This window comes from Phoxinus phoxinus (assembly GCF_949152265.1).
Source record: "Phoxinus phoxinus genome assembly, chromosome: 25".
In the NCBI taxonomy this organism is placed as follows: domain Eukaryota; kingdom Metazoa; phylum Chordata; class Actinopteri; order Cypriniformes; family Leuciscidae; genus Phoxinus; species Phoxinus phoxinus.
Genome location: NC_136900.1, coordinates 8,158,561 through 8,172,822, shown reverse-complemented (window position 1 = coordinate 8,172,822; position 14,262 = coordinate 8,158,561). Strand labels below are relative to the sequence as shown.

The following is a 14,262-nucleotide window of genomic DNA, read 5'->3' as shown; positions in this document are numbered from 1 at the left end:
AGAGCTGTGTCGGATGGCAACTGGCCTCGACAGCAGAAATGAGACGACACGCAAGACATCATGAAAGTGCAGCGAAAAATCAACGCAGCCAAGCAAGACAAAGACCTCATGTTGGCCCTGGTGACAATGCAAGGTGTGTATATGGGCAACAACAACTCCAACCATCACCAAATGAACCAGAGAGGCAATGGCAGAGGAAGAGGCAGAGGACGTGGTCGTGGAAAAGGACCAAACTGTCAACAACAACGCCAAGAGCCCTATGATCCAGACAAATGTTTCAAATGTGGACTTAAAGGACATTGGTATAATGATTGCCCACACGGCAAAGGCAGGAATCAGGCGGATTGAAAGGAGGAGGAGGGGGTGAGCGACGGGGTTCCTGTCTCTCCAACTGATGAGTATAATTTACCTTTATTTTCTGATTTCTGCTCTATGCAATGAAGACTTGCTTGCTAGGGTTTTCTATAAGACTCATATTTCTTTACCCTTGATAGAAATGACTGTTAATGACGTATCTTTACTATTTCTGCTTGACACGGGAGCTTCCAATTTGGTAATTAAAGCGACAAAGTTTGAAAAACCAGTTCCACTATCTGGGAAGACGACTTCTTCCAGAAGTGCAACTGGTCATGTGGTCATAGAACAATATTCGAAAACACTTGAGTGTTTAATTGAAGGGGAAAAATAAAATAATAATGTGCATTGTTTTTTAAATTACTAAGTTATGTCCAGTGAATTTAATGCGAAGGGATTTACTTTGTAAGTAGGGTGTTTTTGTTTACTGTGGTGATCAGGGCTTATCAGCTGACATGAGAATGACGCATGAAACTGAAAGCACAGAGGATTTTTCTCTGTTTGTATATGAATGGCAAATTTCTGACACATGTCTGACCACAAAGCGGCTCATGACAGAGTGTTGCCATCTTCTGAATCTATGAGAGACTCAGATTTACATTGCACTTCTCATGTAAGCACTGATCATGATGATGAATATGCGCAGCAATGATTTAATGTTGACATAGAAATTGTGACGACTGACTATGTGTATTGGACTGACCAATGGTGTGTTTTGAATGTGAAATTGACTGACAAACAGACAGTGTTTTATGACATGGAAAATGCACAAGCCTCATATCGCTGGCCAAACCAGTGAAGGCTGAATGGCGTGACGCGGGTCCCTTCATGGCCAGGTGCCATGAACTGACCGACTGGGTCATAATAGATCAAAAAAAAAGAATGATCTGCCAAAATGAAGGTACCAAAAATAGCCATGTCATGAAACACAGAAGTTTGAGAGCAGTCACAGTGTTGGATGAGGAAGTGAAACTAAACAGACTGAGATTAACACAACTCCCTGTCATAACAGACGGGTTGGAGAGAGTTTCCAAAATGTTTATGGGCTACTGATAAAAAATGATGTAGGTCTGATTGCAGATTGTGAGCCGATTCAAATAAAGACCAAATCCGACTATAGACCAAAAAGAAAATGCAGTATCCATTGAAAAAGAAAACAGATCAGCAGAGAAGGCTGCAGCTCGACTTCCTGTTCAGATAACCATAGCAATACGGCTGAATGAGGAACTAGGTGACAGAAGCGATGAAACAACACGCTTCTGCCTATGATAAAGAGAAATGGAAGAAGGCAGGCCGTGAATATAAAAATGGACAATGGGGCCCCAGAAACAAATGGAGATGTTTACTATTATGCAAAATAACTGATTTACCAAAGTTTTTTTCCACAGTGGCAGCAGATTTTTGCAGCAGATGTTTTGATTTGTGGTATTAACAATGTGGGCAGGGGTCAGGCAATGAGACAGGGGGGCATCCCAGGCCGCAGAGACCATTCTCAAATGTAATGCTCGATTATATTGAATTATCAAAATCTGACAAAAAGAGATACTGCATAGTGGCAGTCGACATGTTTTCAGAATGGGTAGAAGCCATGCCAACAACAAAGGCAGATTAAAAAAGGAATGGCAAAACTATTCCTACAAGAAATTATCCCACCATGGGAATTTCAAATCCTGAAAAAATTATTAAGTGACAATGGTTCACATTTTGTAAACAGTGCAATTTCAGCAGTTGAAGCATTCCTGGGTACATCCGGAAGCGGGAGGAGCTAACTTACATGAGAATGAGAAAGAGGGGACGCGCACAGCTCTCATCATTTGAGATTCTGTTTGCTCGCCCACCTCAGATGGACTGGGAGGCACGAAATCCTCGAACATTGCCTGACACCACTATTTGTGAGCATGACATGTTGCAATATTGTGTTGAGCTGGATAAGGTGTTCTGTGATAACTCAAAACAGGTCCAGGCAGCAGTTCCAGAGCCAGCTGAGACGGCCCTGCACAGCTTCCGAGGAGAGTTCGTGTTGATAAAGGATCTGAGACGAAAGCATTGGAAGGCGAAAAGGTGACAGGGACCATTCCAGGTTTTGCTGACAACTCAAAATGCGGTGAAAGTCGAGGATCTAGCTCATGCGGTAGCTGCAACGGAAGAAGAATCCCACTCAAAGCTAACGAGTGCCAAACAGAGATCAGACTAACCAGAGACGTGTCATCCCGTAGGTTACCAATTTGAAAACCACCGTCACTGGAGAGCAGACGAATCAATAGTAAGAGACGATTGTGCAATTTCAGGAGTGGTCAGAACTGTATCAAGGACTTTGTGGAACTTTAACGGCGTGGGCATTGAAATAACCTGTCTGATCATATCAACTAGACCTGCCCTGAGACCAAAAATACATCGAGAAACGGGACGGATATCGTTCAAACAAGAACATTTTCTCGCCTGACAAGGTTGTAATGTGTGGCAAGTGGTCACTAAATCTTATCTGTAAGCCTAGCACGAGATGATAGCATATAGAGGTGAAAATGACAAAGGGAAAATGGGGTAAGACCATGTATTTTTGTAAGGATCCATGTCAAGGGCAATATGTGTACGGAGGTAATCAGGATGCTATCAGAGAGGGTCTATTGACCAAGGCGGGGTATGTCTCACTTCAGGGTGATTAAATTAGAATATTAGAGTGATGCCAGAGTTTTTGGAATTAGAAGAAATCACTGAAAATTTAGGAGAATTAATAGGGTTAATTCCATGTACTATGTAGAAATTACTGAATGTGAAAATTCTATAGAAATCAAATTATCTCCAAAGAAAGTCAAAAGTCAGAACCCATCAGAACACAGCACTAGAGACTTTGACAATGTATGGGCAGTGAAACCGCAATTAGGCGACGTATGTCTATGTAAATTAGGGACCCAACAAGGGGCAATAATGGCTGGTACAGCACACTGTAAAACCACGATAATCATGAATAATAACAAATGTATAACATCTAATGGTACAAATATCACATGTCCAGGTGACGACGATGACCTCGGAGAGACAACAGCTTGAACAGTATGTGCACACCCTTCCTAAGAAATGGATGGGGTGCTGTTATCCAGGACTTTTAGATGTAGGAACGGAGGTTTATTCGAAAATATGCAAAATGTTAGGAACCTCTTGTTGTTTTAATTTGACTGACGTCTATCAAAATGTATCAGACATAATAGAACACATGAAAATGGCCATAGCCACTCCAGAGGAAATGTAATCTTCACTAGATAATTGGTTCTTGGGCCTGCAGGGGTGGACGAAATTGTTAATAAGTACGATTATGCCAATCGGATGTTTGATTTTCATTTTGATTTTTCTTTTAATGATTCCATGTTTAATGAATTGTATTTCTAGAATCACTGCTAAGGCAGTGACTGCCACAATGGTGAGAATGAATACAGGGGAATACACAACAATGATACGTAGGGCACCAGAGGACGAAGTTAATGTTTCAGTGGCTGATGATGATGATGATGAGGATTATGAGAACAAGAGCGAACATGAGTTTGACTAGGAAATTAAGTAACCATGGAAAAATTTACCTGTTGTGAATTACTATGATTATGGAAGAGTAAATGTAAAATTGTGTGTATGTTCTTTGAATGAACATATGGGGGATTGTTATGGAAATTTTACATTTAGATGTGTTTCTTTTGCTTTTGTATGGGTACAACTTGTATTAACGTTGAACTTTCATTTACTCATAAGCATTTAAAGGAATATAATCATATAAGCTAAAGCACAATAATAAAATATGTAACCAGACATGCATAAGTTGGAATAGGCTTGCAGGAACAATATGTTCTAAGAAGAACTAAGTAGCAAGTGACTTTTTGTACTATAAGTGTGAAAAATATGTGCGCAGCTTTGATCGAACTAAAGATAGACAAGATGTGTGAAACAGAGCAGCAGCTAAGAAACAGGAAACTTTTGCAGACATGACGTTGCTCAGACCAGTTAGAATTTGGGTTGGACATGAGATAATGAGCTAAGACATCTCCATTTAAGGTAACAAAGGATTTTTACACAGGGTGTGTTAGGGTATATAACCTTGGCGAAAGGGACTAGCCTTCGCCTTCTCATGTCAGATGCTCTCTGCGTGAGAATGCCATGGGCCTTCTCATACTTAGACACTGTCTGTATGTTGAACGCTTATTTCATGCATGAAATAAAATACTTTGTTTAATCTCTTGAGAATCGACTTTGTCTCCTTCATCCAGGTTTTAATATTGAGTAATTTTCCACAACACATCCAATCTTTAAAACTTGTTTTGAGGCACTTTTTATTGCAAGTTAACTACCGGTACATATCCATGACCAGAACAGTTATTTTGTCACGTTCAATGTCAGTCATATGTTTTCATCTCATCTGATTGGTCCGCTGGTTAGTTCAGTTATATCCACTGTTAAAGTGAAGTCATGTGAGTTTTTTCAAGGGATTTATTCAGTGAAATGTGTTTCCATCGTAGTTTATACATGTGTTCTTATCAAATAAAAAAGTTATCCGCCTCAATATTTGAGTTTCCATCCAGTGTTTATTTTTTAATGTGATATCCCAATATTTGCTTGAAACCAGGTGTCTGAAAACAAATATTTACCGGCGAGAAGCATGTAGAGCTCGCTCATGCGTGGCCGCAGGTTGATGGCGGCGCTCAGGAAGTGGAAAGCTGATGCGTACTGTTGCATGGTGAGGTGAACCAAACCCAGATTGTACAGGATCTTCCAATCAAACGGAGACAGATAGTTGGCCCTCTTCAGACAGCTGATGGCCTGGAGGAGAGAAGCATGAAATCAACAGGGGATGAAAGCTAGAAAATGTTCTAGTGATAGTCTGTCATACTCACAGCTACGTATTTCTTTTTGCCGAAGAAGCACATGCCGATGTTATTCCAGAGCGGGGGGCTCTCGGGGACAGCGTATGCCGCGACGCGATACTTGTTCATGGCCACGTCATAATCTCCATGAGTCTGCATCATACTGCCGGCCGCGAGGATGGCCTGAACACACACACACACAGAGACACACACACACGAGCAACAACCGATTGGGAGAATGCAAAAAAATATATATATATATTTTAGCCCATATTTAATAATAGGTATAAAATAGTGTACGCAATTATCAGTGAATGAGAGCCATTGTCTCCATGATTTTTGTGACTGTAATAAGAAATTCCAAACAAAATATACATGTTGGGAATGGGATATATAACGGTGATGAGAATTACATACAGGAACACACACACACATTCTCACGCATCCCACCTTGAAGTTATTGGGGTCGTATGTCAGAGCGTTCCCGAGGTGCTCAAAGGCTTTCTGGTGTTTCCCAAGCTAATGAGAGAGGAGACAGAAGTGGACAAAGACAAGAATAACACACACATTTACTGTGTTTATTATGCAACCGGACACAGGGTGATGCTAGGGGTTTCTAACTGTACACCTTACATTTTCTAGCTTTCAATATAAATATATGCGATTTTATCATCCACAGACTTACATTTTATGTGTATACACTAAGAAAAGACATTTTTAGGAATTTGATCAAAAGAATCATTGCTAGTAAAAATCTCTAATCACATCTGTCTGTAATCAAACTGGAGGCATGAATGATTAGTACAGCGTCACAGACTCGTCCCTCACCTGCATGTACAGCAGTCCCAGCGTGGTCAACAGCTCCGTGTTCTCAGGAGAAAACCTGATAGAGATAACATCAATATTTCAGCCCAAAATCTAAATCAAGAGGGTAGAAATGATATTCTGCTTAAAGAAAATGAAGCATGTTTAAAGATCTTTTACATTCTGACATTATTTTCCTGAAAATTGTCATTACTGTACACTGTAAAAAAGTATATGATCAATAATACACGACAACATACGTTTTTACATTGCTTTAACTCATCAAATATAAGTTATACAAGATTCAACTAATTTTTTAAGTCAGTTTAAAGTAATTTAAGTTGAAATTACTTAAACATCCAAGTTTTTTTTTTTTACAGAGTAATGCAGTGATTCTCAACCGTTTTTTTGTCAGTCGACCTAAAATATTTACTTGAAGATTTAAAGTTAATATTTCAAAATAATAACAAATTCACGTTCACAGTTTCCAGTATGTTGGTTAATGGTCATATTACCTAAGGTAAACAAATTAAATGTTTTAAAATGTAATGTTTTATTTAATTTAAATTTTTTTTATCTAAAATGTATTTATTAATGTATTTAATTTTTATGATTTCATTAATTACCAGCTTTTTATCAACTCACAAACCAGTTTAATATGATAACACGGACTAATATGTAAATGTTGTCATCAGTTACTCAACAAATAACGCCTTATAATTCAATATGTTCCAGTTACGACACCATTAACTCTCACTGTATGGAAACGAGCAGCGTCAACATTGGGCTAAACGTCTCCTTTTGTGTTTCATGGAAGAAAATATGTCATAAAGATATGAAAAACCATGCATTGTAAATGGATGAACTATTCCTTCCTTTCAGCTTAATCTGACTTAATCACACTTCAGTCGACCAATCAGATTTGAGTTCCTATAATCTGATTGAAAGCGTTGCGTTGATTAGTTGCTGTTCCAGGACTAAAGCATATTAATTCAGAAATGATGTCCTGCTTGACTCCATCACACTGTGGTGAGTGACACACTTGAGAATGATGAAAGCAGGCTTTTCTCGGGTCTCATCGATCACGTGTGTGTATGAGCGGCTCATGCCAGCAGCGAGCTGTTATTAATTCATGCTGGCTGTGAGGCACATCTTCCCGCTATAGTGAGGTGAACGGGTGGAAATGTGGGATCTCTGAAAGCTCCTCTCATTATGGAGCGTCCCACTGCTGCACGTTACTAATTCATCAGCTCAGTGGGAGGGCTGCGGTAATGAGGAGATCTCAAACACACACACACACACACACACACACTTAAAGCTCCCCGCAGTTCTCAGATATCTGAGCCAGACTCACAGAGTGTGTGTGTGAACAAGAGGAGGAGAATCTTCAGAGTCTGCTCTCCGGGAAGAGAGGAAAGTCAACAACAGTAATCAAGAGTCATCAAATCGTTGGATTCCCGCTGAGAAAAGCGGATTAGTGATTCCTTTTGCACTTTCATTTGTTGAACATTAAAAAAAGTGTCTTTGCAGGAGTACGTTAGCTGACCCGAAAATAAAAACTCTGTCATTATTTATTCACCCTCAGGTTGTTTAAAACTACAAAGACTTTCTCTAAAGGAGAAAATATACAATCGATGTAAATAGAGCTCGAGAACATAAAAAACATTAGGACTAGTGTCGTTGGCCATCACTGACGCCCCCAAATCAAAAGAAAGAAATCAGAAATGATATTATGCTTTAAGATAATGAAGGCTATTTTTAAAAGCTTTTGCATTTTGACATAATTTTGATTACAATTCAGCATTATTATTATTATTTTACCAGATACTCATTATTATCATTCTCATATACTCATTATCATAATGAAAATAATTATTATTATTAATATATAATGTGAAATTATTTTAACTGTAATACACAGTATCTAAACTTATTTTTATTTTATATATATATATATTCATGTAAAAATATATTTATTTATATATATTTGTATAATAATAATAATAATAATAATTACAATTATTATTACAATATATATTGTCAAAACTTTTTTAATTGTAAACTATTTACACAATGCACACATTTTTAGAAAAACAATTCATATAAAAAATTATATTAAATTACACATTAAATACTCCATTAATAAAGAATAATAATAATAATAAATATTTAAATATATTGTTAAATATATATATATATAAATGAATGAAGATAAAATAATTATATTTTTTATATATATATATAAGACTTCAGATGCAAAAGCCTCTAAGTGCCATCTAAAATTTTCTTCTAGAATGATCATTTTTATTAAGCTTGTATGTTTATGTTCAGTTATTTCACTTTAATAGCAATGAAAATGACCTATTAATTGTCATTAAACTGAAATTACTGAACCTAAATATACGAGCTTGATAAAAATGCTCATTTTAGAAGAAAATTTCAGATGGCATTAGAGGCTTTTGCATCTGAAGTCTTCATACATATATATATATATAAGCTTGACAGTCGTTGATTTTTCGTTGCATGGAAAGAGCAGCGGGAAGATTTAGCCTACTTCTGTTTTCCACTGAAGAAAGAAAGTCATGCGGGTTTGGACAACATGAGGGTGAGTAAATAATGACAGTCTTTTGGTGAACCGTCCCTTTAAGGAGAAAAGACAGACTTCAGCAAGTCCTCAGGGTTTTCTTGAGAAGACAAAGAGAAAGATGAAAACGAAGAGGTAGAGAGAGAAAAAGAAAAGGGAGATGTTAGAGCGGTCACAGTGAGACAGTAAATGTGATTAATTACAGCTATGAGCGCTTCACGGATCCCAGCATGCTTTGCTGCCTTGGGCGTCTTATCTGCGCCGTGGCAGAGCGACACGCTGAGAGCATCTCTAGGCGTCTGAAGTTCCTCTCTGACAACAAAACTCGGTCTCGTACATCTTTACTCGCGCTGTGCAGAACATGACCGAAAAATCTGTCGCAATGCATTCTGGGTAAGTCACCACAAAACACTCCAGACACTTCTTCAAGAGGAAAATTAATATACGATAATATATCAGTGCTCGAGTCACGCAGCTTCAAAACCCGAACGTTCACGACTTCAAGTCTCATGACCTCCACATGAAAAGCATGATGTTCACACATGAAACATGTTTTTGAGCGAACACGAATGCGTGTTCACCAAACTTTAGTGGATGCTCTCTGTGAATTTAAACTAGTGCAAGAACTATGATGGTTTGGATAAAATGTGACACTGGATCACAAACCAGTCTCGAGTCGCACGGGTATATCTGTGGCAATAGCCAACTATACATTGTATGGGTCAAAATTATAGATTTTTCGTTTATGCCAAAAATCATTAGGATATTAAGTAAAGATCATGTTCAGTAAATTTCCTACCGTAAATATATAAAACATGTATTTTTGTGAGTGAATGCAGCACAATCGTGAACATAAATGCACAACTTTAAAGGAGATTTTCTCAATGTTTCCATTTTTTTGCATCCTCAGATTCCAGATTTTCATAGTTGTATCTCGGCCAAATATTGTCCTATCCTAACAAACCATACATCAATGGAAAGCTTATTTATTCAGCTTTCAGATGATGTATAAATCTCAAGTTGTGTGGTCCAGGGTCACAAATGCTACTACAACGGTATTAAAGATGGCCCCTTAAAAGTGAGGATGTGTATTGAGACGTACTCCACAGCGCTCTTGTAGACGTCGATGGCTTTCTCCGTGTCCCCCTGCAGTAAGTGGATTTTTCCCAGCATCATGAAGGTCAGATCGTGTTTATTCAGCTGTAACGCCAAGTTTAACTGCTCTTCTGCCTGCAGACACAGAGAGAACATGTTTAACACAACATCAGCTGAGGACATGCCATTCAAATTCACTCAAATACATCAGACAAAAGGCCGTTTCATCACAGCTCAATCTGGAATCTTCTATATAATCAATAAAAGTAAAGGAAGAGTGTTACATGACATATGTACTACTATAATAATATGGTAAATGTCCACAAAGATATGACTGAACGATCTGAATCTTACACTTCTGAAGTCTTTGGTGTAGATGTAGCAAATGCCGAGATTATGGCTGATCTCCTGCAGGTAGAAATAATCAAATATTAATTCTCATTAAATTACAGACGATTAAAGTGAAAGTTCACACAATTTATTTGTCACACCAGACCTGTGGAGCAAAAAAAAATAAAAAATTCGGATAATTAAAGCGATTGGTAACTGGGGCTTGTTAAGCTTCAGGAGGATTTTAAACTAAATATAATTTTTTTTTTACATACAAATATCTAACTAACTAAAATTCACAAAAATATAAAATAAAATAAAACTCATAAATTAACAATTTACATAAGTAAAATCTAAACCCTAACCACTAAATTAACACATTTAAATGAATAAATACAATATAAACCTTGGCCCTAACTGTATTTAAATACAAAAATACATAAAATACACACAAATGTACAGTATAAACCCTGACCCCCTAACTTAATCATTTAAATAATTAAATACAATATAAACCCTGACTCTAACCATTTAAATACATAAATATTGTATGGAAAAGAGCTGTGTGAAGAAAATTCTTGTGTGTTTTATTGAAAAAGAATAACAGCATATGCGTCTGAAAAAAGATAAGGCAGAGTAAATAATGAGTAAGTATTGATTTTTCAGTGGATTACTCATTTAAAGACACACTTGTGTACTTACCCAGTCTTTCTGATTGAGACGAGCTGCTTCATTATAAACCTCAACCGCAGCTTTGTGCTTCCCTAATAGGAAACTAAACAGAAAGTAACACAAAGTTCACGAAATAAGCTAACATATTTCTTCACCAACTTCTATTCAGTTTACACTGATCCAAACCAGGTAAACAGACACACCATATAAAGCATATTTTAAACAGCGCTCGTGTGTATGAAATGGTGCTTACAGTGATCGCGCCACTTGCTTGAGGTTGTCTGAGCTTTTGGGGTTGAGGATTGCACAACTCTGAAACAACTCCAGAGACTGCTGGATCTTCCCTTCTAACCGCATGATCAGAGCTGCGCGCACACACACACACACACCAGTTAATAACCAGCATAAACTGGGACACATTGCCTGTTTGCTTACTGCACAGTATACTGTGTACATTTATTTACACAGTAATTTAACTTAAAAGGTGAAACTTGCAAAGTGATATATTTCAAGCCTTTATTCGTTATAATTTTGATGATTATGGCTTACAGCTTATGAAAACCCCAAATTCAAAATTAGAACAGGTTTTCATAAGCTGTAAGCCATAATCATCAAAATTATAACAAATAAAGGCTTGAAATATCTGACTTTGCATGTAATGAGTCTATATAATATATTAGTTTCACCTTTTAAGTTGAATTACTGAAATAAATGAACTTTTGCACCATATTCTAATTTTTCTAAGAGTTTCACCTGTATATTTCTAGCATGTTTGGCAACAGTTCTTCTAACTCTAATTGATGGAGTGTGTAGCTTTTCATTTCTTAAACAACCATGTATGAAGACACATCATGAACATATTCCAGGATGACAATGTCAAGATTCGTCAGGCTCAGATTGTGAAGGAATGGTTGTGAAGAAACATGAAGAATCATTTTCACACATGAATCGTCTCCTCGGAGTCCAGATCTTACATTCACTGAAAGTCTGTGAGACGTGCTGGAGGAGACTTTACAGAGCGCTGGACTCTAGCATTGAAGATCGGGACCAAAAAACTGATGCACCTCGTGATGGAAAAACATCCCAACATTTAAAGTCTACTTTAGAAAAACTAATGCCAAATATATAACATGCTAGAAACATAAATCTCTGCAATAATGATCCAACTATACACTCTTATGCATTTGCCTGTTTAAACCCAAAAAGCTAATTTTTGGGGGGGCTGGGCAATAAATGCATTTTATGTGTCCATTTTTCGTCCATTTTGCAGTTCAAACAACTACTAAGTCAATAATATTGCTTCTGGTTCATTCGTCACACTGAGAATGAAAGTGAAAACACTGCATTGTGGGATATATTTTTTTTTAATGCAATGTTCTCTGGATTTTTAGTGCACATTCTGGCAAATATGGCAGGTCATATGGGTATTGCATGTACAGGCGTGTGCTAATTTTATGGTACTATATCATTTTGAACATTTGAGACATGATTGCAAGTAAAAAAATAATCAAACATTTATTCAATATTTCACAAGCTCTAACCCTAATTCAATTCAAAAAAATAAATAAATGTGAAGCCTAAGAGTTATAGTCAGTAACACTGACTTCATTGAGGACGTTTACATCGGTAGAGTCGGTTTACTGTGTATTTTTCACTGACCTTGTACATACACGGCATATTCACACATGCCTTGAGTTTCATGCAGCTGTTCTTTAATAATGGCCTGAAATCAGAAGGAACACAAATCAATTTCGTTTATTAAGAGTACTCTACACTGCCTCTGGCTCTGTAGGATGTTCAGGTTTTACCTTGCAGGTCTCATAATCTTTGCGGATGTAATGCAGATGTATAAGCCAGTTTCTCCTCTCCAGAATCGGAAGCTCAGGAGCTGCAGACAGAAGAAAAATCTATCTATATAAGCTCGTAACAATACAAAAGAGTCTAGGCACTTAAAAAAAGTCATTTCCAATTCTGCAGGATCTTAATGTTCACTTCATGTTTGAAGTCTCAGCGTGTTTGAATGTGTCTGTCTGACAAATGTTTTGCTTGTAAAAATGTGTTTGCGCAACCTTTCCTTGATATTTCCTATCTAAATGCAAAGACATTTTAAAGTGTGACTTCACTGTTCAAAAACTTTTTTGGGGGGCCAGAGATTAAAGAGAGGAGCCTGCTTCCACATAAAAAGCCGTTTCATCTTGTGTAGGACATTAACGGGACTAATCTTGAAAATGCAAATATCAAAGGCGGCATTGAAAATCTGCAGAAAAGAGGGCAGAGAGGCTCGCTGTGAGACGCAGCGGTGTCTTCTCGCAACGGGGGGCCACACAAGACCCAAATCCAGCGGGCCCCCGAACAAAAGGAGCCGTCCGCTGTGACATGCAGCGTCTGCATCTTTCTCCTCTTGCTTACAAGCCCCCGCCGGCAAAATCTGATCTCAATCCGTTCTATTCCTGGACAGACTTTTCCCTCTGAGCCATAATCCTCTTCACTGAAAATACAGGCAAACAGCGCCACCCACAGGATGAATGGATTCAGTGGCGTCCAAAAGTGGAGAACGTGAAAATGCTTCCGTTTTGGTTTGCATTACTTTATCATTTAAAGCTTTATTTTTAAAAGTACTTATATTATAAATGTATAATCTTACCTTTCTTTAGACGAGGTTTCTTGAGGTCTGTGGCCGCGGGCAGCTGCACATCCTACTCACAGAAAAGAAGAAATATATCAGTTAAAGATGTCCTTGTTACAGTGCAATTATATGTTTAGGTACTGAGTAATAATAATTAACTAAGTGTACTTACTATAGGGTTAGGGTTTGGTTTAGGGTTAGTCGCGACTCGCAAGTAATTATTCTTATTACTATAGTAACTACATGTGTAACAAGGATATTGTACAATAAAGTGTTACCAATATGTCAACACAATCAATCAAATCATGTGTGCTGGTTTTAATTTGTGTACATTTTATTTTGTCTTATTGTTGTGCACTTTGACTGCTGAGAAATATTATGCATTTAATATTTAATTTTCTGTCAAGAGAAGCCATGAGAATAACCATGTTCTGGCGTAATATTTTTTTAGAAAATTAAAAGACTTATTTACAATTACGTCACTTTACATGCATTTCAGTAATGACAGTTTGACTGTCAAGACACATCAATGCAATACATCTTAATGGTGCTAAAACAGACTTTATTTAAAATATAAGCTTATTTTGATTTTAAGGCAAGTCTGTATTGACAGGCTTTGCTTTTCAAGATTCAACGAAATATTAATAAAATACAGGATAAGTTAACGTACTTTTGTTATTTAAAATGTCAATCTTTCAGATTGTTTTCTCTTTGGAGATATAATTAATCTGACGAGAAGGTAAATAACGGTTATAGGAATAATTTAGCGGTTACAGACTACCATAAACCACCATAAAGAAGATCTTGGTTCATATTAAAGGTATTAAATGCAAGAGATTTAGCGATTTAATGAAAATATCCATAATTTCTCACCGTTTTCATCGCGTCGTCCGCCATCACGCTCCTTTCCTCCTCACTTCCGGCGGACGCTTCTATCTCTATGGCAACACCGC

General features: G+C 37.3%; 1 protein-coding gene across 3 annotated transcripts in view; it reads right to left on the bottom strand.

Moving 5' to 3' along the window:
- bbs4 (Bardet-Biedl syndrome 4) overlaps positions 1-14,262 on the bottom strand; it is a 21,219-nt gene extending 6,957 nt beyond the window's left edge. For 2 of the 3 annotated variants that reach the window (XR_013796411.1, XM_079602763.1), the window contains exons 1-12: positions 14,183-14,262; positions 13,328-13,379; positions 12,492-12,571; positions 12,343-12,406; positions 10,937-11,048; positions 10,714-10,786; positions 10,036-10,089; positions 9,689-9,816; positions 6,027-6,081; positions 5,649-5,717; positions 5,229-5,381; positions 4,983-5,154 (exon numbers count right to left, since the gene is read on the bottom strand). Coding sequence is in view for 2 of the 3 variants with exons in the window: in XM_079602763.1 (XP_079458889.1) it covers positions 4,983-5,154; positions 5,229-5,381; positions 5,649-5,717; positions 6,027-6,081; positions 9,689-9,816; positions 10,036-10,089; positions 10,714-10,786; positions 10,937-11,048; positions 12,343-12,406; positions 12,492-12,571; positions 13,328-13,379; positions 14,183-14,206 (1,036 nt within the window). In the remaining variant the exon portion in view is untranslated. Of the gene's footprint in view, positions 1-4,982; positions 5,155-5,228; positions 5,382-5,648; positions 5,718-6,026; positions 6,082-9,688; positions 9,817-10,035; positions 10,090-10,713; positions 10,787-10,936; positions 11,049-12,342; positions 12,407-12,491; positions 13,172-13,327; positions 13,380-14,182 lie in introns of all 3 variants that reach the window. The other variant, XM_079602764.1, reaches the window with a different exon arrangement.